The sequence below is a fragment of the Bombina bombina genome, chromosome 6 (assembly GCF_027579735.1).
Source record: "Bombina bombina isolate aBomBom1 chromosome 6, aBomBom1.pri, whole genome shotgun sequence".
Lineage (NCBI taxonomy): Eukaryota > Metazoa > Chordata > Amphibia > Anura > Bombinatoridae > Bombina > Bombina bombina.
In genome coordinates, this window is record NC_069504.1 from 328,204,163 (window position 1) to 328,229,699 (window position 25,537).

The 25,537-nt window shown below is 38.7% G+C and overlaps 1 protein-coding gene across 1 annotated transcript in view; it reads right to left on the minus strand.

Annotated features, from left to right (window-relative positions):
* CFAP54 (cilia and flagella associated protein 54) overlaps window positions 1-25,537 on the minus strand; it is a 901,430-nt gene that overhangs the window by 62,487 nt on the left and 813,406 nt on the right. The window contains exons 68-69 of the mRNA XM_053719246.1: window positions 13,495-13,636; window positions 297-410 (exon numbers count right to left, since the gene is read on the minus strand). Coding sequence (XP_053575221.1) covers window positions 297-410; window positions 13,495-13,636 — 256 coding nt within the window. The remainder of the gene's footprint in view (window positions 1-296; window positions 411-13,494; window positions 13,637-25,537) is intronic.

Genomic DNA, 25,537 nt, shown 5'->3' on the forward strand with positions numbered 1-25,537 from the left:
TTGTGCTCGCGTGACTGTGTCTACTTTCAAATTGTAATACGATATTCTGATATCGCTCGCGCACAAATGATAGCACACCACTTCTAATCTAGCCCTCTGCCTGCTACATCTGTATTTCAAATAAATAAAAAATAAAGCTGCATTGAAGTAAAAACACATTTTGCCCTAAATAAACATGAATTCTACTATAGTGAATCAATTTCACAATTTCAGTGCAAATGTGTTCGTACAAATGTGAGGATCTATCTGCAAAGTTTTGTGACAGTCAAAGTTTTTTTGAGAAATGTTTCCAATACCAGTCAGATGAATCACGTTTATCAGCCGCAATAGATGGTTATGATAGCGGATTAGATGCACCCATGATGGCATTTCTAAAGGAAGGTTGCTGAGATCATTTTCTTGTCCTTCTCCTTTGTGGCTTATAACAGTCATCTGTTTTGCATTAATACATATCTGACCGTCATCTAATGAAAAAAAGAAAGAAAAAACATATAAACAATAAATGTTTTGAGAAATATAACACATGCAATAGCAATTTCTTAGTAATATTCTTCATCAAACCACTTATATAAAGGAAAGAGGTAAGAACTTACCCAGCTATTAAAGGGACATTCCAGTCAAAATATAAATGTACATACATTAATTACATCTTTGAATAGAAACATATTTGCAATATACATGTATTGGCAAAAATGCTTCTAGTAAAAGTTATCACTGTTTTAGTGTTGACATTTTTCTCTGCACGTGCATGTGAAGCATAGCTAGATATTGTCACTGCACCCACATTTTAAATATTGCAGCTCCTCAGATCATCAGTGGGGCTTGTATCATGTCAGCAATTAACAAATTGAGTCATTACCAGATGGTACAAGCACCTTAGGCTCTCTGGGCAAGTCCTGTATATAAAATGCTGGTGCACGGTGCATACTTAAATACACTTTTGAAACAGCTATAGCTTTGATTAGAAGCATTTTTGCGAATGCATTTATACTACAAAATTGCTTCTGTTCAATACCGAAATGCACCCATGTGGTTTTCAATTTTGGCTGGAATATCCCTTTAATAACTTTCATGATTCAGATAGGGCATGCAATTTTAAACAAGTTTCCAACTGACTTTTATCATTAAAGGGACAGTCTACACCAGAATTTTTATTGTTTAAAAAGATATATAATCCCTTTATTACCCATTCCCCAGTTTTGCATAACCAACACAGTTTTATAAATATATGTTTTACCTCTGTGATTACCTTGTATTTAAGTCTCTGCAGACTGCCCCTTATCTCAGTGCTTTTGACAGACATGCAGTTTAGCCAATCAGTGCAGACTCCTAAATAACTCCACTGGAGTGAGCACAATGTTATCTAATATGACACACATGAACTAGTACTGTCTAACTGTCAAAAACTTGCAAAATGCTCTGAGCTAAGAGGCGGTTTTCAACAGTTTAGAAAATCAGTTTGAGCCTACCTAGGTTTAGCTTTTCAAAATACCACCAAGGGAACAAAGCAAATTTGATGATAAAAGTAAATTGGAAAATTGTTAAAAATTGCATGCACTATCTGAATCATGAACGTTTAATTTTGACTTGACTGTCCCTTTAAATTTGCTTTGTTATCTTGGTGGTATTTTTAAAAAGCTAAACCTACTAGTACTAGTTCATGTGTGTCATATAGATAACATTGTGCTCACTCCCGTGGAATTATTTCGGAGTATGCATTGATTGGCTAAACTTCATGTCTATCAAAAGCACTGAGATAAGGGGGCAGTCTGCATAGGCTTAGATACAAGGTAATAATCAAGGTTAAACATATATTAATATACAAGTTGTATGCAAAAGTTTAGGCACCCCTGACAATTTCCATGATTTTCATTTATAAATAATTGGGTGTTTGGATCAGCAATTTCATTTTGATCTATCGAATAACTGGAGGACACAGTAACATTTCAGTAGTGAAATGAGGTTAATTGGATTAACAAAAAATGTGCAATATGCATCAAAACGAAATTAGACAGGTGAATAAATTTGAGCACCCTTGTCATTTTGTTGATTTGAATACCTGTAACTACTTAGCACTGATTAATTGGAACACACAATTGGTTTGGTAAGCCCATTAAGCCTTGAACTTCATAGACAGGTGCATCCGATCATGAGAAAAGGTATTTAAGGTGGCCAATTGCAAGTTGTTGTTCTCTTTGACTCTCCTCTGAAGAGTGGCAACATGGGGGCCTCAAAACAACTTTCAAATGAACTGAAAACAAAGATTGTTCAAGATTATGGTTTAGTGGAAGGCTACAAAAAGCTATCACAGAGATTTAAGCTGGCAGTGTCCACTGTGAGGAACATAGTGAGGAAATAGAAGAGCACAGGCACAGTTCATGTTAAGGCCAGAAGTGGCAGGCCAAGTAAAATATTGGAGAGGCAAAGGCAAAGGATGGTGAGAATGGTCGAAAACATCCTACAGACCACCTGCAAAGACCTACAACATAATCTTCCTGCAGATGGTGTCACTGTGCATCGTTCAACAATTCAGCGCACTTTGCACAAGGAGAAGATGTATGGGAGAGTGATGCGCAAGAAGCCTTTTTTGCACACACGCCACAAACGGAGTCGCTTGAGGTATGCAAACGCACATTTGGACAAGCCAGCTTCATTTTGGAAGAAGGTACTGTGGACTGATGAAACAAAGATTTAGATATTTGGTCATAACAAGGGGCGTTATGCATGGCGGCAAAAAAACACAGCGTTCCAAGACAAACACTTGCTACCCACAGTAAAATTTGGTGGATGTTCTATCATGCTGTGGGGACTGTGTGGCCAGTGCCGGTACTGGGAATCTTGTTAAAGTTGAGGGTCGCATGGATTCCACTAAATATCAGCAGATACTTGATAATAATGTTGAGGAATCAGTCACAAAGTTGAAGTTACGCCAGGGCTGGTTATTTCAACAACAACCAAAAACACTGCTCAAAATCTACTCTGGCATTTATGCAGAGGAACAAGTACAATGTTCTGGAATGGACATCCCAGTCCCCAGACCTGAATATCATTGAAAATATGTGGGGTGATTTGAAGCGGGCTATCCATGCTCGGCAACCATCAAACCTAACTGAATTGGAGATGTTGTGCAAGGAGAAATGGTCCAAAATACCTTCATCCAGAATCCAGACACTCATTGCAGGCTACAGTTGTGCTCATATGTTTACATACCCTGGCAGAATTTATGATTTCTTGGCCATTTTTCAGAAAATATGAATAACACAAAAACATTTCTTTCACTCATGGTTAGTGTTTGGCTGAAGCCATTTATTATCAATCAATTGTGTTTACACTTTTTAAATCATAATAACAACAGAAACTACCCATTAGGGGTAATGATGGAGTTGTCGACAGTTATAGAGAGATTGGGGGTGGAGAGTTTTGAGGAAGGGGGGAAAATAAGGAGCTCAGTTTTGGAGAGATTTAGCTTGAAGTAGTGAGAGGACATCCAGTTAGAGATGTGAGAAAGACAGTTAGTGACACGGGTTAGCAAGGAAGGAGATAGGTCTGGTGCAGAGAAGTAGATTTGGGTGTCGTCGGCATACAAATGATATTGTAAACCGTGGGACTTTATTAGGGAACCTAGTGATGACGTGTAGATTGAGAAGAGAAGGGGACCGAGGACAGAGCCTTGTGGTACTCTGACAGAAAATGGTGACGGGGCAGAGGAGGCCCCAGAGAAGGGTACACTAAAGGTACGGTTTGACAGGTAGGAAGAGAGCCATGAGAGGGCTTTGTCACAGATGCCAAAGGATTGGAGGGTCTGGAGCAAAAGAGGGTGGTCAACAGTATCAAAGGCTGCGGACAGATCAAGGAGGATAAGCAGAGAGAAGTGGCCTTTTGATTTTGCTGTAAGTAGGTCGTTGGTAACCTTAACAATTGTTGTCTCTGTGGAGTGATGGGGACGAAATCCAGATTGCAGTGGGTCAAGGAGGGAGTTTATTGTAAGGAAATGGGATAGGCGTGCATAAACTAGTTTTTCGAGAAGCTTTGATGCAAGAGGGAGGAGGGAAATAGGGCGGTAGTTGGATGGGGAGGTAGGATCAAGGGATCGAATTTTTATTGCAATATTGCCTTTAGGGGTCATGAGTATGTGTACTCATGTGTCTGCTACACTGTAATATAGTTAAATAGTGTAAACATAATGCATAAATTGCACATTTACGCAATTAAACAGCGATAAAAAGGTGAATGGCTAATAGCAGCAATGTTAATTATGGAAAATTCGCAGTTTGAACAAACTTGTTAAAGGAACTTGCAAGGAGCACATGTGCAATATTGCGCTTCATTGCACTTAGCGGTTGCAGAGAAGAAGATGTTTAAAGATTTTCGCACATTTCAAAATGGCAACTTAGATCATATGACTAAATCACTTCTCTTGAACAAACTTTATTCTAGGTCAGTACAGCAGTACACACAGCAAGTTTCACAGCTGTAACATAAGTGGTTCTGGAGAAGATTTGCAAGCGGTTGTCGAAATTTGTCGCAAAAAGCAATATGGCTGCTAGATCACATGACATAAGATTTATGTTGCCTAGGATTATGCACAGCATAGATCTCTAGCACTGTGCCAAGTTTAATGAGTTTTTGAGTTATGCTGTTGTTTTTATAAGCATTTGAATAAGTGGCGGAATAATAATAATAAAAATAAAATAATAATCCTGACAATAACAATAGGTTGTCCTGCAACTTTGTTGCATGGCCACCTTTTTCCCAAAACTGTAAATTAGCCACAGGTAAAGGATACGACTTCTTAAACCTAGAAGAAGGATTGAAAGAAGAAGCAGGCTTAGACCATTCTTTAGTAATCATATCAGAAACAGCATCTGGAACAGGAAAAACCTCAGGTGCAACCTTAGGAGGTTTAACCCTTTCGTGTCAGGGCTATAGTGCCTACATTGGAACAACTGTTCTGATGTAGACAAATTGAAACCATTTCAATTATTGGATCACGTCTGGGGGGCGTCCCTACAACCCTAGGAACGCCCCCAAGACCGCTATCAAGTCCTGACAGCACAGAAGGCTTCAGGACAGCCATTAGCTATGATGTTCTATTCTGTCATAACGGCTTTAAAGCCCAGTCTAATTATGACGGAATAGAACGGCATAACGGCTTTAAAGGGTTAAAAACAGTATTTAATTGTTTACTGGCTTTATTATCAAGAGGACAATACCCAAAGTAACCAGAACTTCCTTTAATAAAGAACAAATATAATCGATCTTAAACAGATAGGAAGATTTGTCAATTTCAAAATCGGAATCAGGATCTTCTGAACCAGAAGAATCCTCATCAGCAGAGGATATTTCAGTATGTTGTCGGTCAATACAAATTTTTTGCATCTTTGTCATGAAGTGGCGGGGCAGAGGTATTGGCAAGGTATGGAACAAGTATAGCAACCTGGGTAACACATTCATCTTTATAATTCCCACCCTACCCAACCAGGAAAGTGGTTTGTTGTTCCATGAACTCAGATCGTCAGTAATTTATTTTTTAAGTCGTGAATAATTGCATCCCAGCAGGGTTTCTTAGTTAGCTGTGAGAAAGATGCCCAGGTATTTTAATTTCTCCAAGGCTAGTGTCAAGTGATATTTTAATGCAAGATTTTGTAAGAGATGTGGGGGAGAGGTTATATTAAGTAATTCTGACTTAGTCAGATTTAGGTGGAAATTGGAAACTTGGCCGTACTTTTGTAGTTCTGTAAGTAATTCTGGTATGGAATGTTCAATGTTGGATATAGAGAATAAGATGTCATGAGCATACATCATCAGTTTATGGTCCTTGTCACCTATATGTATGCCTGTGATCTTTTTATCAAGCCTAATTTTTTGAGCCAATGTTTCAAAAGATAGTATAAATAGTAGGGGGGATAGAGGGCAGCCCTGACAGGTTCCATTAGTGATTAGAAATGGGTCTGAGAGTGTGCCATTTGCTCTCACCCTAGCATTTGGTCCAGAGTACAGGGAAAAGACCACGTGAAGGAAGTGGTCGCCCACATTTATCTTGGATATAGTTTCTCTGAGAAAAAGACCAATCCACTCGGTCGAAGGCCTTTTCCACGTCGGATGAGAATAAAGTCAGTGGGATGTTGTGGTGTTTTGCGTAGTCCATAATGTGCAGTTTTCGAAGGGTATTATCTTTAGCTTCCCTACCTGGTACAAATCCCACCTGATCTGAGGAGATAAGCTTTGGAAGGTACCAGAAGAATCCTCATCAGCAGAGGATATTTCAGTATGTTGTCGGTCAATACAGATTTTTTGCATCTTTGTCATGAAGTGGCGGGGCAGAGGTATTGGCAAGGTATGGAACAAGTATAGCAACCTGGGTAACACATTCATCTTTATAATTCCCACCCTACCCAACCAGGAAAGTGGTTTGTTGTTCCATGAACTCAGGTCGTCAGTAATTTATTTTTTAAGTCGTGAATAATTGCATCCCAGCAGGGTTTCTTAGTTAGCTGTGAGAAAGATGCCCAGGTATTTTAATTTCTCCAAGGCTAGTGTCAAGTGATATTTTAATGCAAGATTTTGTAAGAGATGTGGGGGAGAGGTTATATTAAGTAATTCTGACTTAGTCAGATTTAGGTGGAAATTGGAAACTTGGCCGTACTTTTGTAGTTCTGTAAGTAATTCTGGTATGGAATGTTCAATGTTGGATATAGAGAATAAGATGTCATGAGCATACATCATCAGTTTATGGTCCTTGTCACCTATATGTATGCCTGTGATCTTTTTATCAAGCCTAATTTTTTGAGCCAATGTTTCAAAAGATAGTATAAATAGTAGGGGGGATAGAGGGCAGCCCTGACAGGTTCCATTAGTGATTAGAAATGGGTCTGAGAGTGTGCCATTTGCTCTCACCCTAGCATTTGGTCCAGAGTACAGGGAAAAGACCACGTGAAGGAAGTGGTCGCCCACATTTATCTTGGATATAGTTTCTCTGAGAAAAAGACCAATCCACTCGGTCGAAGGCCTTTTCCACGTCGGATGAGAATAAAGTCAGTGGGATGTTGTGGTGTTTTGCGTAGTCCATAATGTGCAGTTTTCGAAGGGTATTATCTTTAGCTTCCCTACCTGGTACAAATCCCACCTGATCTGAGGAGATAAGCTTTGGAAGGTAAAGTATCTATTCAGTCTGGAGGCCAGTATTTTTGCTAAAATTTTAACGTCTGTATTCAGGAGTGAGATCGGTCTAAAATTGCTGCGTCTGTCTGGGGTTTTTCCTGGTGTGGGTAATACCGAAATGTGGGCTTCTAACATCCTAGGTGGTAGTTTTTTTAGAGGTGGGTAAATCATTAAACAGAGAGAGGAGGTGTAGTATGAGGAGAGTTTTATAAGTTTTATAATATTTAGTGGAGAACCCGTCAGGGCCCGGACATTTTCCCAAAAGGAGATCCTTTATTGCCCACCCCACTTCCTGGTCAGTTATTGGAGAGTCTAGGGCTGCTTTCTCCTCATTGTTTAGCTTGATGAGGGGGAGATCCTGTAAGTATTCCCTAATGTTTGAGTGTTTGTCCGTGGATTGCGAGGGTGGGAAGGGAGTCTGGGAGTCATCTAAGTTGTATAGACTGTGGTAGTATTGCCTGAACTCATTTTCAATTCCCTTGCTGTCATGGTTGAGTTACTGCTTTTTAGTGAGTGTATATAGGATTTGTATTTTTTACGCTGTACTGTTCTAGCTAAGAGTTTGCCCTGCTTGTTCCCCTGGCCGTAATAAATTTGGCTGAGGTACAGTGCTTGTCTTTGAGATTCCTGTAACAGAAAATCTCTCAGTTCTCTTTTGGCGCGTGTGAGATCAGACAGAAGCACTTGGTTGTGTGGTTCTTTTTTATGTGTTTGTTCAAGTTGGTTAATTAAATTATGTAGCTGTTCATGTTTTGTCCGTCTATCAATTTTCCCCATTCTTTTTCTTTGGGTTGGAAGCGAAAAATGTGTTTGGGTATTTTGGGATGGACCATTTGGGTTCTTTCCCTTTTTGGTAGTGTGTTTCCTGTAGAAATATTATTGAATCATTAGTTCGGGACAATTCTCTTGTTGCGATTGATCTTTTGCCTGGGCTGTTAAGACCCTTGACATTCAGTGTCATCAGGGAGATAGTGTGTTCAGATTTTTTATTTGTATTGGGTGTGCTGCAGAGCATTTTGTATATATTTTCTGATACGGGTTTCGAATTTGTTATTTAATTTAAGTATTTGAAGTCAGGAGTGTATCCTCAGATTCATATTCGCTTATGTTCCGAAAATCAGATGTATGGGAAATGGGATTGGGAAATGGGTGGGGTTCTGGTAAGGGGGGGGGGGTTCAGGAAGGAATAGGAAAAAGAATAGAAGAAATGAGAAGAGTGGTGACTGTTTTGGGTTATGGGGTGGGATCTCGGGTACCTTAAGAAAAAGGTGTGGTTAAGGGGATGTATCCCCGTGGCAAGAAAGTGGCAGGTCATTTTGTGATGTTATGAAATGGGAGTAGTGGGCTTTACCCCGCTCTCCTGTAAGTGTTGGGGAAGGGTGAGATTATGGTAACTTTTCAAAATGACACAAACATTGAACAATAACTATACCAAACTTGCATTTATGTTATCACTTACTATAGCCTTGTGGCCAGACAATTATGTGATTAACACAAAAGGTCAACTTCAAATAACAATGTTCTAATTTATATAGTACATGCACATACATTTGTGCTGTTTAGTGCCCATTGATTTTCCTGCTGCTCCCCCCCCCCTTTTTTTATATATATATATATATATATATATCTATTGGAGAGAATCCTGACTTTCAAAGCACTCAACTGGCTTATTTATAAGGTACAGGGCAGGAGGCCATAAACCACAAGATAACATTTATAGATCTTGGACTAGGCGCCCTCAGAGGAACCAGGAACATCCCACACTGTACTATAACTGTTAGAGATTAAGACGATTAAGACACAGCCCACACTTGGAAAAGCATTGTTGTTTCATCTTCTCTCAAACTGGGTGTGTTTTTATGAAATCCCAATGTTGTTAGGTTAGTGTCTTCGCATTTTAGGTAGTAGACACCCCAAGTGGGAGCTGTCAGGAGGGGCCTCATGAAGTCAAATGTCTGTCTAGTAACTGTAAAGCTACTACTGTTAATATTAAAACAGCTACCTTGGCCCTCCACCCTGAGCACAAAGGCCCTGTTATTACTATCACATATACCCTCAATAAGGCAGGGACTTTTGTTGACGGTGTGTTTTGTGGTATCAGAAAAAGAAGAACAAAAAAAAATTAGTATAAAATATTACCTGGGCTCCCTGTCCAGCAACCAGTCTGACCCAGACCCTGATCTTTTTTTTTTCTCTCCAATTCAGCTCCTGTATTCCCTCCTGACCAGAGGGCTATCCTGGAGACCTTGATTCAAATGATTCAACTGTCCATGGCTTCAGCTTGTTCAGTGCTGTGAAGGGTGGAGGATGTAGCAGGTCCTGAAGATGTTGTATTGGCAGGGATCTTGATAGAGAGTAGTTGGCAGAATTGCTGTAGATCAGTTTCCGTGCGGTAGATGGCGTTCTTGTTGTCCTTAGTTGCGATGATTGATACCAGGAATCCCCAGCGGTATGGTATTTCGTTGGCTTGTAAGATGGATGTGATGTGCGATAAAGGCCCTCCGTTTTTGAAATGTGGTTGGGTTTAAGTCGCTGAAGATCTGTAATGGAATTCCAGCGTGCTTGGTTCTTGCCTTATTCAGTATTTCCTCTTTGAAATAGGTCTTGTAGATAACTTCCAAAGGCCACTGCTGAAATGGTTTCAGGGACTCTTATGCGCAAATTATTGCGACGGCCATGATTGTCCAGATCTTCGATTTTGTCGTTTAGCAACTGTATAATTTCTTCTTGAGTTTGTACTCTTTCTGTGAGGTGGTTGATGTTAGTGTTGGTCGCGGTTTGCTCTTTTTCAGCAGTTGTAACTCTGTCCGCTATGGTTATGATGTCTTTATGCAGTTCTTTATAAAGTGTTCTGACCTCATGCATAAACATTTTCATATCTTCTTTTGAGGTGAGAAGATTGAGGTCATCCTTTGTGGTATAATTAGGGGGTATGCTTTCAGCATTGTTTGCATTCATTGTGTCTGTCTGCGTACTCCCAGGAGGAGAGGGGTTAATAGGTGATGTTTCCTGTGATTCTATCGGTTTTAAGTAGTGGCCCAGGGTTCTGGATCTAGTACCTTTTTCCCCTTTGGATACCAGTTTATTTGATATATCTATGTCCTTATACTATGTGGGAGTTTGAGTTGCCGGGTTACCCTTTTGTCAAGTATGCTCAGCTCTCTTGTGGTTGGGCAGAACCCTGATTTGCTCTGGAGTATCTGGATACGTTGATGTGCAGCCCCTGCTTATCATTTGTGGTGTCTGGTGGGGAGTTAAAAAAGCTGCGTGCCCTAAAAGCCCAGTGTCCCTGCAATACTCTGCTGAGTCTGATTCTTTGTGGCAGGGATACCCTGTAAGTGGAATCTTCTGTGTGTTACTTTATTTCGACGTTGCTGTATTTCAGGGCCTATTCCCACGCCAAGTTGGCCGCTGTGGCGCACTTTAATTAAGGTTAATGCTGCTATGTGTAGCCCTGTGGTCCAGTTCCCTGCCGTTATTGCTGGGGGGCTTATAACTACGGTTTGTATGTTCTGTTAAGCCCAGTGGAGCTTTCACTGACTATACCTCTTACCTTGTTGGTGCGGTCCTCCAGCTTGGTTTATGCTGCCTCCGTTATTGCAGCTGCTCCTTTAAGCCGCCTGTCCATGTGTGAACTTTGCCGTGTTTTACTCGGTCCTTGGCTAGTCACGCTATGCCGTTTAGTAGCCTGAAGGCCTCACCCTCCTCTCACAGATGATCGTTGCATGTGGGTATCTGCTATGCTACTGCGGTGCTATTGCGGCCTGAGCTACAGCTGTCTGTCTCGATCTACAGGATGCCTGTGCTTGATACCAATTTATTCCAATATTCTCTCCTATAAATTAACACTTGTTTTGTGGATAGTTACGGAGCCCTCATCCCTGATATATACTTTTTTCTTGCCACGGGGCCTAGGAGCTTTAGACGCCAGCTGCCATTGTCCTGCACGGCTAAACTCCGCCCCCCCCGACTGGCTTTTTTACCAACATGCAGCTTACAGTAGCTGAAGAATAACTGTTCACAGACAGCACTTAATATTGTGAGCTAAATAAATTTTGAGGTAGAATATATACATTTACAGATATGCTGCACCACTTTTAAGTGATTTAGCATATGGGTATTATGTCCCTATCAAATTATTATTATTAAAGTAATATCGCTGTATGAATTGGCAAATTAAATAATGTTTTATACCAATATGTAATAATATGTCTTGTCTATTACAATATAAATTGGGCTTCTCACACTAGCAAGTATTGTCATATTTGGCCATTCCGATATGATTGCTTAAAAACTATTTAAGCTACTGTAATTCATCAGTGGGGCATAGCGTTTATACAAAGACTCCACAATTTAAAAGGTTGTTACATAAATATTATAAGTGATATAAAATGCACAGATCCCATGGGAATTCTTGTTTAAATAGAGAACATTTATTATTACAATATTGATTGCATGTAACCCCTGCAAATGGGTTAAAACAGTGGCATATTTAGGTTTTGTGCTCAAAATTCTGCTGCCTCCCCCAAAGGTTTTAGGCCTGTTTTCCCCTTAATATTTTTTTGGGTCAGTGAGTAAAATGTTTTTTGTTTTTTGTTTTTTCATAACAATTCAAAAGAAAATGGGCTAGCAAAACACTTGCATACAGGTGGGTTGAATTGCATGCATCTCATACCATTTTCTCCCTGAGAGAAGAGAGAGAGAAGAGAAATTGGGGAGGGAGAGGAGAAAAGGGGGAGGGAAAAAGGGAGGTAAAGATAGGAGGGAAAGAAGGGAGCAAGGGAGGGAGTTGAGAGAAAGAAGAGAGGGAGGGAAAGAAATAAGGGAGGGAGTTGAGGGAGAGAGGGAGGGAGTTGAGGGAGGGAGTGAGTTGAGGGAGGAAGGGATTTGAGTGAGTAAGGGAGGGAGAAAGGGAAAGAAGGGCGAGAGAAAGGGTGAGAAAGAAGAATAAACTTTGAAACAATCACTGCCCTTCACATGCAACAACATACAGTAATTACCATCATTCAAGTAATGAAGCTTTTTAAGTGTCCGTTTACTATTTACTCCGTGGGTTTATGAATGCAGAGAAAGCTAGCTATTAGTAGCTAACATACAGTAGCGCTGAGAGTTTATGATTAGACATCACAAGCTGATCTAAGCAGTGCACAGACGCATCCAGTCTGTTAGTTACTAAGACCTGCAATAAGCACTGTGCTTGCAGATCCACCACAGCTGACAAGGGGAGGCAGCATATCGGCACAAGGTCTTCTCCAGCCTCACCTTGTAAGCATATCCCCGTGTAAGTTTCTCACCAAGAACGCTTCCACTGCAAAAATACCGGCGGCTCTAAATGAAGCAACAGTTTAAAGGAGCACTGCCTGTGAAGAGTGACCTTAATCAGCACGTGCCTTGTCTTCTCTGTAAAAGCCTGCACTTTCTCGCTAACTGTACTATGTTCTGGCTCTTAGAGAGAGGATAGGGCATGTGCTGCCCCTCCCAAATCTGCTGCCCTAGGCACCGGCCTTGTTGGCCTAGGCCATAATATGCCCCTGGGTTAAAAACATAGTTAAAGTCAGCTCCAAAGTAGCAATGAAATACTGGGACCTAGCTGAACACATTTGCTAGGCTAAAGACAATTTTTGTACATTTTACGCCCCTTTAATATCTGTAGTATAACACATTACTCAGATATAGCAACAGTGTTAGCATTCCAAGTGGTATAGGTAACACATGCAAAGCAAACTTCACATATTAATAGTCAACCTGCCTATAAAAAAATGTTGTATCTTCCATATATTCTAAGTGGGATCTATGTAAAATAAATGACCCCAGATATTATTATTTACTAACAATGATGCTGTAGAAATGCATAAGTGCTCACCTTAAAAGGAAAGCTTGGACCATTTATAGAGTACGGCTGGCTAAGGGTTTCAGGGCTGTGCTAAATACAAAGTTGACACAGAGAATTAAAATGAAATTAGAGAGAAATGGAACTATGAACAGGGGCACTAAGGAGTTTTGTCTGTATGAAGTTTCAACACTTTCAAGTCTGTGGAAATCCATTTATCCAACAGTTACTATTTAATTCATCAAAGAGAACTGTAAAGTCAAATATAACCACTATCTTAAATACTCATCTTTAATTAATCCCGTTTATAACTTCCTAGGGAAATGTTCATTTTAAGAGATTATAAAGTCAGGGAAAAATTAAACATTGATCCAATCTTTAATGTTTAAAGGACTAATTGAATAAAAAAAGTCATGTAAGTGTATTTATATGTGTACTTTTCTGTTTGTATGTGTGTTTTTATATAAACAGGAATACATTTTGCTGCAACTATTTTTTATTACCTTTTAAATAATTCTTGTACTTTGCTAGAAGATCCGCGCTGGCAAATATTGGAATCTGACTGTATAAGTTCTCATCAAGATTTTGTAAAGTATCAACGTTCTGACCAACTAACACTTTATAAGCGAGTATTGCGCTGCCCACCTGCAAAGAAATACAAAGTATATAGAAAATGTGGCACATTTTATTACCTATAAATCTTAGCTGCATAAATAAATGTAATATTACTTTACTACATCTCTTAAAAAAAAAAAACGTAACAAATTTACAGAACGCTCCAGCAAAGAAATCCTGATGGACAGGTAATTTTCTGTTTGTTAATGTTCTTTCTAAAGAGGCTAAGGTTTCATGAAGCTACTGAACTTTTGTGTCCAGAGTAATTTGCTGGGAATGTGCAAGAAAGGTAACATTTTTGTCTATTGAATGAAAGAGTGACTTCTGTCCCCTGTTCTATTTCAAAATTCTCTGTAATGATTGTGGCACTTTTGAAACAATTACTGGCACATCTGAAATGTCACGATTACGTCCTATATCCAGCACTAATAACCCAATGATGTGTGCACGCTGTGCTACTGCAAAGCCCCACAAGGTAGTAGTGTACAAGAACACAGCAGCACTACTTGTAATCTTCAAAACTCTTTATTCCATATCATGAAGTGGGAGCAGGTAAAAGGAACAACGTTTCAGGTTATGCATGAAGATTACAAGTGGTGTGGCTGTGCTCTTGTACACTACATCTGAAATGTCAGCCCAACAACTTTAAAGGGACATTTTTTAATGTATCACAGCAATTAAGCTCTCAAATAAATGTTTTAAAGGCATTTAAAATTATACATTTGTTTATGATCCACTTCAGCCTATCTGTAAAAACTACATTTTGAGAGATGAATTACAGGAAGGAAATTAAAATGCACTGCACGTTTTTTTAGTCGGCGTAAATAAACTTTATGGGGGAAATTAATTTTTTTTGTTTAATGCCCCTTTAAATGCAGCATATTACACATCGTCAGTAGAATACTTTAAATGTTAAAGGGACATTAAACACTAAATACTTGCTAGATAGAATGATGCATTCAAAGAAAAGATTAGTCCATGACTAACATGTAGATGTATTTTTTAAAGTTTCATTAGTTGTTTAAAAAGTGACAAAATAAGTGTAAAGTTTTAGTGTCTATAAAACACTGGGAGCTGCCATGTTGTAACTTGTGTTACCTTCTCTGCTGTGGCCAATTAGAGACAGTTATAAATAGCTCACTAGAGTGTACAGCCAATGGTTGTGCTGGATTTAACAGTGTTCTGCACTTCCATTTCTAACAGGAACTGAAAAGCTCACAATTTCAGAATGGAATTACAGGCAAAGAGGAAAAAAATAAATAATGAAAGTATATTGCAGAGTTGTATTATATACAATTTATCATTTTATTATTACCATCTCAAAGTGTTTAATGTCCCTTTAATATTTTATATGGCCAGTAGAAAACAACCAGATATTTACACAGTTTGTGGTTTTGGCACCATTGCCAAAGATAGATTATCTTTATGGAACTATGCAGCAAACAAAAAATAACTTTATATTTAACTTTTTAATCAATTAATCAAATCACACTGTCATGACATCTCTGGGCACACTCCTTAGGAGCAAGTGCCAGCAGTCAGTTCTCGATAGAATCTGCAAATAGTGCAGTTATGCACAATACAATATTTAAAGAGCCAGAGTGCATATGCTCTTGGCCTGCCTGTTTACACAGTCTCCAGGATGCAGCTGTCATATGTACCATCCCAAGTTTCCTGTGTATCCTGTTGTTTCTGGGGAGATCCATGATGTGCCCTACCTCTTCTGGCCTTGCATTAAACTGTTTTGGTGAAGCTTTTTGTATAAGTGCCTGCAATTCATCTGATCATGCAGTGCACAGTCAAATTAGTTCCCTGCCTACTTGTCTGTGCAACTCAGTTTAAATGGACAGTCTACACCTTATTCATCAAGTCTTACCTTAGATTAAGCTGCAAATAGCCTCCTGCACCCCTTTCTATATCATGCAGCAGGAACGGTAAAAAAACATAATTAATGTAAGAACTTACCTGATAAATTAATTTCTTTCATTCTGACAAGAGTCCATGAGCTAGTGATTCATGGGATATACATTCCTACCAGAAGGGGGCAAAGTTTCCCAAACCTCAAATGCCTATAAATACACCACACCCACAACTCAGTTTAACGAATAGCCAAGAAATGAGGTGATAATACAAAGGAGTAAAGAAAGTATACAAAAAGAGGAACTGGAAATATAAGTGTGCTTTTATACAAAAAAAGCATAAACACCATTAAAAAGGGTGGGCCTCATGGACTCTTGCCAATATGAAAGAAATCCATGAGCTAGTGATGTATGGGATAGAAATACCCAAGATGTGGAAGTCCACAAAAGAGTCACTAGAGAGGGAGGGATAAGTTTTTGCCACATCAATGACTTTTACTGTGAAATCGCCAATACTGGTAAAATGAACAAGGTTAAAATGCCTGGCCATGGTTGAATTCCTGCAGTAATTCTTAAAATCATTCACATTTTTTCATACTCTCACATTGACCTCCCTTGTCGTCTTACCAACATACTGAACATGGCAGATATTGCACTCTAATAAATAAACGGCAAAAGTGGTCTTACAATTGGCATAGAATCCAATATCATAAGTCACTTCATCAACAGATGATCTAAATACAATTTTTACTTTCATCATACTACATGTTAAGCAAGTTCTTGCTCCACATCTGAAGCTTAGTTTCTTTCTTAGCCAGTGATCACCCCTGGTGGTCACTACATTTGGAACCATACTTGGAGTCAATCTGGATGCCAAATTTACTGGTTTCTTTGGAACAAATTTGCATTTATCAATATCATTTTGTAATACATTGTCACCTGAAAGTATTGGTAAATTTCTTTTAAGAATTTTTACTATCTGTGGGAATTGAGTTGTGTATTCCGTAGTGAATACAATGGTATCACTAAATGAACTAAGAATAAGAGTACTTTATTCTTTATTGTCATTGTGCTGATCTCCAATTTATTTTTTTCTAACTCATTTAGCTCATATCCCCTAGCTACCAATCTTTTAGTTAATTAATTGGCCTGCTGCATGTATACCGTATTGTCATTGGTGTTACGCCTTAATCTAATAAACTGACCCCTCTCTATGGCACGGACAAGATGAGGAGGATGACACAAACTCGCATGGAGAATGGTGTTCCCCGCTGTGGGTTTTCTAAAGGTTTTTGACACTATTCTCATATTTTCCATGTCACCCTCCAGTGTCACATACAAGAAGTCAGTTTTCAAAGAATGGTAACCTCCAACAAATTTCAAACACATATTTTAATTTAGAAAAGCAAGAAAAGTGTCAAAACTAGTTTCATCAAATGTTTCACTGACGATCAATATGAGATCATTGATGAATCTCCTGTAATAGAGCACTTTTTTTTGGTATGCTCACTGTAATCATTGTTATACAAATATCTTATTTCCCAAAAGCGTACATACAAGTTGGCAAAACAAGGGGCAAATTTTGCCCCCATCGCTGTTCCACAGCACTGTAGATAGAATTTGTCATTGAACATTATAAAATTATGGGTTAGATCAAATTCCAAAATGGAACAAATATATACCTAAACATCATCCTCATATGCTGAGAATTTATCCAAAAAATTTCTTACGGCTCTCAGCCCTAACCCATGAGGTATGCAGGTATATAGGGAAGCAATATCCACTACTACCCATGAATAATCCTTTCTCCATTTGAATTCTTTCAAACTTTCAAATAGGTGAGATGAATCTCTAAAAAATAGCTGTACAAACCTTTCACTATTGGCTGAAGGATGGAATCCAACGACTCGGATAATGGCTCAAGTAGAGACCCAATGCCCGATACAATGGGCCTTCCTGGCGGCCGTTCAGGATTCTTATGCACCTTCGGCAAATAGTGAAATAAGGGTGCAATAGGGAACTCAGGTACTGAGAACGACAAATCCTCCTGTTTGAACACTCCCAGATAAATACCTTCATCCAACAATTCCATGAGTTTTCTCCTAAACACTGATGTGGGATTTCCACTGAGAGATTTGTATGTAAAGGTGTCACCAAGCTGGCGTAGAGCATTCTCAAAGTAATCACTTTTATTTAGGATAACTATATTCCCTCCTTTATCAGAGTTCCAATTGACTATATCCTGATTACCCTGGAGAGATTCAATGCCAGCTTTTCAGACTTCTTAAGATTATGTTTCACTGGCTTTTTTGAAGATGCCAGATTTAATATATCCCTTTCAACACTTTTCTGAAAACTATTTACAACACCCCTGAATTGAATGGGGTAAAAATCTGACCCACTTTTCTTAGGGCCCATAGGTTGTAAACCTTCACTTAAAGTATCATGACCTTCCTGCAAATCAATCATGGTGCCCAATATGCATGCATCCTGGAATGAGACCTCATTCTGTACTAACACTTGATTATCATTATATTTTAACATGTTGTCATCAATTATAAACTTATTTATTCAATAATATTGATTCGTGTTGACATGTTTAAGATAGTTGACTGTCATTATAATGTGTAATGTATCATTGCTGGTTCATTGAACGTTTAATAATATGTAACCCTCTGTCACATATAAGAACATATCTTTTTCTCAGGTGCTTTAATGATCTGTTAGGGTAGGCTATATCATGCAATTGAAACAGTTGTGTATGTAATAATAATTTTTCCTAGCTGGATTTCTCTGCACATCATGAACTGGACATTAACCGTGACATACTATATTATTTTAATGTTTTAAGCTTTAATTAGATTTAGGCATTAAAGAGTTAATATGTTAACACCTATGTCCAGTATAAAAGAGGGCCATATGTGTTTTAACCTCAGTCTATGAGGAAGCGCCACTAGGGCGCGCAAAACGCTTCAGACAACCTGTCCGTATTTTTACCTGTATGTTGGAATAAAAGTCTTCTTGATTTTCACTGCTAAGTGCTGCTGGACTTTTTTTACTTGATACCAATCAAAGCCTGAACAAAACAGTGAATATCAGGAAGTTTAACCCCTTAATGACAACTGACGTACCAGGTACGTCCTGCAAAAACTAGCAGTTAGTGGACTGCTGCTGGCAAAAGTTTATAAATATTTTTGGGGGCAAATTGGGTACTGCTGCCAGTACCCAAGATGGCGGCAATTAAGTAGCAGGGAGGGTTATAGAGCTGTTTGGTGGGGGATCAGGGAGGTTGGGGGCTAAGGCAGGGCTCCATTACAGCAGGATACATTTTTCTAAAAAATAAAATAAAAAAAACTCCTTTTATTTAGTACTGGCAGACTTTCTGCCAGTACTTAAGATGGCGGGGACAATTGTGGGGTGGGGGAGGGAAGAGAGCTGTTTGGGAGGGATCAGGGGGTGGGATGTGTCAGGTAGGAGGCTGATCTCTACACTAAAGCTAAAATTAACCCTGCCAGCGCCCTACAAGCTACCTAATTAACTCCTTCACTGCTGGGCATAATTCACGTGTTGTGCGCAGCAGCATTTAGCGGCCTTCTAATTAACAAAAAGCAACGCCAAAGCCATATATGTCTGCTATTTCTGAACAAAGGGGATCCCAGAGAAGCTTTTACAACCATTTGTGCCATAATTGCACAAACTGTTTGTAAATAATTTCAGTGAGAAACCTAAAATTGTGAAAAATTTAAAGTTTTTTTTTTATTTGCTCGCATTTGGCAGTGAAATGGTGGCATGAAATATACCAAAATTGGCCTAGATCAATACTTGGAGTTGTCTACTACACTAAACTAAAGCTAAAATTAACCCTACAAGCTCCCTACATGCTCCCTAATTAACCCCTTCACTGCTGGGCATAAAACACGTGTGGTGCGCAGCGGCATTTAGCGGCCTTCTAATTACCAAAAAGCAACCCCAAAGCCATATAAGTCTGCTATTTCTGAACAAAGGCGATCCCAGAGAAGCATTTACAACCATTTGTGCCATAATTGCAGAAGCTGTTTGTAAATAATTTCAGTGGGAAACCTAAAGTTTGTGACAAAATGTGTGAAAAAGTGAACATTAATTAATTAATTAATTTAATTTGATCGCATTTGGCGGTGAAACAGTGGCATGAAATATACCAAAATGGGCCTAGATCAATACTTTGGGATGTCTTCTAAAAAAAAATATATACATGTCAATGGATATTCAGGTATTCCTGACAGATATCAGTGTTCCAATGTAACTAGCGCTAATTTTGAAAAAAAAGTGGTTTAGAAATAGCAAAGTGCTACTTGTATTTATGGCCCTATAACTTACAAAAAAAGCAAAGAACATGTAAACATTGGGTATTTCTAAACTCAGGACAAAATTTAGAAACTATTTAGCATGGGTGTTTTTTAGTGGTTGTAGATGTGTAACAGATTTTGGGGGTCAAAGTTAGAAAAAGTGTGTTTTTTCCATTTTTTCCTCATATTTTATAATTTTTTTTATAGTAAATTATAAGATATAATGAAAATAATGGTATATTTAGAAAGTCCATTTAATGGCGAGAAAAACGGTAGATAATATGTGTGGGTACAGTAAATGAGTAAGAGGAAAATTACAGCTGAACACAAACACCACAGAAATGTAAAAATAGCCATTGTCATTAAGGGTAAGAAAATTGAAAAATGTTCCGGTCATTAAGGGGTTAAACAAGCTTTCTAGAAAACAAAACAGAAAGAACAGAGATTTGTCCCTTCAAAAAAATTTGCGACAAACTTATCCAAACCATCCTGAAAAACTGTAAAATCCTAGGAATTCTAAAAGAATGCCAAGAGAATTTATGAGAAGAACACTATAAAATATAGGTTTTCCAAACCTGATAATACATGTTCCTTGAAACAGACTTATAAGCCTGCAACATAGCAATAAAAACTGAGTCAGAGAAACCTCTATGACTAAACACTAATCAATTTCCATACCCACAAATTAGTAATTTGAGATCCCGATGGAAAAATAGCACCTAAAACAAGAGGGCTGGACAAAGAGTAAGCGGCCAAGGATGGCAACTGGACATCCGAACAAGATCCACATACCAAACCTGAGAGGCCATGCTGATGCTATCAGAAACACATGACACTGTTCCAATATGATCTTGGAAATCACCTTTGGAAGAAAAAACAGAAGCGGAAAGATGCAGTCAGGTTGCAAAACGCCACCATCTCCACCTGAGGATCCCTGAACCTGAAAAGGTACCTGGGAAATTGAGAAAACACATCTGTATAGAGACACCACTCTCCTGGATGTAAAGACTGACGGCTGAGATAATCCACCTCCCAAATGTCTAAAATCGTAGAAAATAGACAGGAGATGAATTCCATCTAAGAACATATTCAAGATACTTCTTAATTGCTAAGGAACTACGAGTCCCTATTGTTGATTGACATATGCCACAGTTGTGATATTGTCTGTCTGAATGCAAAAAAATGAAAAAGTTCTCTCCTAAAAGAGGCCAAGCCTGAAAGAGCTCTGAAAAATAGCATGGAGTTCTAAAATATCGATTGGAAACCTCGCCTCTTGAAGTTTCCAAACCCCTTGTGCTGCCAAAAGACCCTTAGACAGCTCCCCAACCTGTAAGACTTGCATCCATTAAGAATACAGTCCAGGAAGGATGAACAAAAGGAGACCCCCTGAATAAAACAATGATAAACTAATCACCAAAACAGAGAGAGTAGAGTGTTAGGATTTAAAAATATCAACTGTGATATCTAAAAACAATCCCTGTATCATTGATTCAGTATGCAAAGCAAAATGAGATCTCAGAGAAAAACAATCAAACGAAACCACGCTCGATGCTGCAGTTATGAAACCTAAAACTTCCATGCACATAGCCACTGAAAGAAATGTTCTAGATTGTAAGTTAGACAGGCTAACGCCAATTACAATTGACTTTTGTCTGATAAAGACAAAGACATGAACATAGAATCCATCTAGAAACCCAAAAAGAAGTGACCCTTGTCTGAGGAATCACGAAACTCTTAGGTTAATTAAATCCTCTAACCATGTCTTGAAGAAACAAAACTTAGGGATTCTACAAAAAGAAAAGTCCATATATTTGAATACTGCTCTTTTATATGTATGTATTGGGTACTTGTAAAGCGTGCTTAAACACCCGTAAGGGACTCAAGACGCTGATCATTTAATTGACCTCGGAATGATGAAAGGCTGAATGGACCTCATCGGGAATCAAACCTGCAACCCTTAGGTTGCTACAGAGCTCAGCCACAGTGCATTAGCAAGCTGAGCTATCTGTCTGGCTTTAATAAAAGAAAAGTTTAGGCTAATACCAAGATACTATCCAAATAAGGAAGCACCACAATACCCTACTGTCTGAAGACAGAAAGAAGGGCACCAAAAACCTTTGAAAAGATTCATAAAGCTGTCACTAAACCAAATGGAAAAGCGACAAATTGGTAAAGCTTAAAAAGAAAATCTCGGAATCCACAAGTGGTCTGAATGAAATAAAATATGAGGATAAACATCCTGAAAAATGGAGTGGACATGAAATGACTTTAACAAAAAGGCATAATAGTCCTTATAATCGCCATCTTAAAAGTTGAGACTCTAACAAAACAATATAAAAGTTTCAGATCCAAGAATAGACTGAAGAAACTTTTCTTCTTAGGGACAAAGAATAGAATTGAATAGAAACCCAAATCCTGTTCTTGCAAAAAGAACTGGCATAATCACTCCTGAAAAAAATTCACAGAGTGTACTGAGAAAGAAAGATTCTTCCCATAGGAGGTTTCATTCTAAAAATCTATTCAAACCCTAAGAATAATATAGAATTTGGAGTTCATCCAAAAACAATTTAATCTGCCCCCCACCAGAAGGACTGGTTGGAGAACCGCACCTTCATGCAGTCTAATAACTATTAATTATATAGCATTTTTCCTCCCAGAAGGATACAAAAAAACGCTTCTTCAGTGCTTACACTCAGAGTTAACCAAATTAGCAGCTGATAAAAACAGTAGTTATAATTACCCAAATAAATGGTACACAATAAATTTACCTCAAAGGCTGTATTAACCCTGCCAGGAAATTAATCTATGACCCTTGGATATAGAACCAGCGTTTGTAGTCAGGACATTCACCAACTGATCTACATCACCAGAATAAAAGTAGGGCAGAAAAAAACCTCTAAACCTCCAGAAATAGTGGCGATAATAGAAATCAAACAAATTATTATCCTAACAAGAGAGAGATAATAAAATATATTTGAAATCATAATAATAGATATAGTAAACATAATTAAATAAATACATCTAAAGTAAATTAACAGAGTTAAATACTTGAGAATCTGAAACTGCTTATGCTAACTGTTTAACAAAGGATGAGAGAACAGTAATGTCTGCCACAGATAAAGCTGAGCTAAAAATATAAACAGTACGTGAATATGCTCTACTAAGGTTATATTCAAATTCTAAAGAATCCTTAAAACAAGTACCAATTTCCATAGAAATAGTAGTACAGTCCCAAGAGGGAATCAGAATAACCATTCTCTAGAATATAATACAGATAGCATATTGAATAGGAAAGAAACCTCAAAAGCAAAAATGTTAAAATCCAGATTTGAGGGGGGCGTGTCCAAGCCGCTGACACGGAGGGACGCAATTCAGGGAAGCTCCTCAACTAACTTAAGAATCTGCTAATTATCTCTTCCCTAATAAACCATCTAGCTACATAACCCACTATATTAATACAGAAGAAGTCAAGGAGCTCACTAAACCTAATACCATCATGTCCCAGCATGCAGAAAACTAATTCTGACCTGTTTGAGAAAGCCGCAGCCTAACATAATCGGCTCATCATACCCTCCTGGTTAGCCCACTGACCCGGTAAAGCTTTCCCACCTTGTTCCACGTCTTAATCCTCCCTGGAACTCTTTACTTAAATATGGAAGAGGATATCCACATACAGATCCAATCTCTACTCCAAGATCTTGAACAACGGATGCTTCAGAACTTTAGCAATCTCAGCTATGCTATGGGAGCGCCATGGAATGGGGGAGACCTACAATCGTTTGATGGAACCGGAGTGGGGGATACTGATACGCAGTATGAGAAACCTAGATCAGCTATGCTATACCCCTGCCCCAAGTCTACAAGTGACACACAGACCAGATGGAAGCCGGAGGAGTGGGGGTTGGCCCTGCCTACGGGAGACTCTGAAGGTTCCCGGGGTGGAGTCGGACCACACACCTCTCACCGACCTAATAGTTACCCTAACTCCAGTACGACCGCAGAGAAACAGGCAGTCACAGTTTCTGTCACAGACCCAGCGACTCCCTGTGTGGGGAGGGGTCGTAGCAGAAGAGCGCAGTTCTCAGAAACGCAGAGCAGACAAAGAGGTTTCCTACTACACGCTAGCAGCATGGATGGGCAGAACGCTGCTAAACATGGGTGTCTCACTTGCTTAAGCCATATCCTGTCTAGAAACCTAGCTGGAAGAAACACACTTGACCTATGGCGGTCCACCCATAACCATATACAGATTTATCTGCATTATGCACTCGGACCGGCCAATATGCAAAACAGTGGAGATGGGTGATTATAATGACATTACTAGCTATACTTCACGGGGTACCTGGTTACCTATCAGTTAAGAATGGCTGTCAGTTATAAATATCTATAAACTAACTAACTATTGTTATTATCATAGCTGTGATATCTATCTCTCACCGCATATCTCTATGTTAATATATTACACATGTTAAATGGCCTAATACATAGCTACTTTCTGTTTGGTACTTGTACATTTCGTTGTTGGGCTTTAAGATAGCTAGAGATATATACAAAACTATCATCTATAAGCCAACTATCTATTGTTATATACATCACAGCTGTGATACCTGTTCCTCACTGCGTATTCCTATGTTTATATATTACACATGTTAAATGACCTAATAACTAGCCACCTTTTGTTTGGTACTTGTACATTTTGTTGTTGGGCATTATGATAATTGGACATATAAATGAAACTTTTATTACTGTTGTTTTAAGGCTAAATGTTAAAAGAAAACCCTGTTTTAGAAGTTACCATGTTCCTTAAAGTTATACATATAAGTCTATACTGACTCCTACAGGTCAATTCCATCACAGTCCACGCTGATTGAACTGGTTACTCCACTTGTAGGTCTCCCACGTTGCCCTCCTTGCTAACATCTCTTTAATACTCTCTGAAATTAAATTAGCAGATTCCTATGCTATTGCTAATATAATACCATCCCTCATAATTGAATAGGTTTCAATGAGATCTATCATATACTATAATCAGACATTACAAATAGGGAGGTTAGCAGTTAACCCCCTTGGTCTATATAGACAGGAGCATATCCATTACACCTTAGATGTGTTTGATCTCCCAGTTAGTATAGGGATAAGAGGTACCAGCGACTTATGCATTTACTAACAAACACACACACACAGCCTTGCTGCAACACTAGTGTACTGAGGTCTCTGCTCCTCTCATACCAAGTTACACACAAATCAGTGGGAAGTATCCTATAGATGCTAACATACAATTAGTGACATTTATTCCCTACCAGTTTTACTATTTATATCACAGGTAATCCTTTTTAACATCTATACTCTCAAAACTCCCGTTAGCAGGAGGGAGATTTTTACATTGGAGGTAATACAATAATAGTTTCCATACATCCGCGGTAGAATAGATGTATTTTGTGTCTGTGTTCATCAATCATGTTCTCTAATATATTCTCTTATTACACTTCTACTATGAATTAAGTTAAATCAGGATATGATGTTTATTCTAAGTTAGTTGCTCATTCTTCTCTCCTTATATACTCTAAGGCCCAAGAGAGGTCATGTTCAACCCTAGCTCCCCTTTTTAACCTGTAGCCTAGTTGGGTCCAGGAGTTATACCCTGTGTAGCTGGGGGACTATTCCCTATTAACAATGATATAGCTAATCTATTTTGTGCCACTCCTTGTGGGAACATATCTCATGCAGATCTTAACTTTTAGGATTAA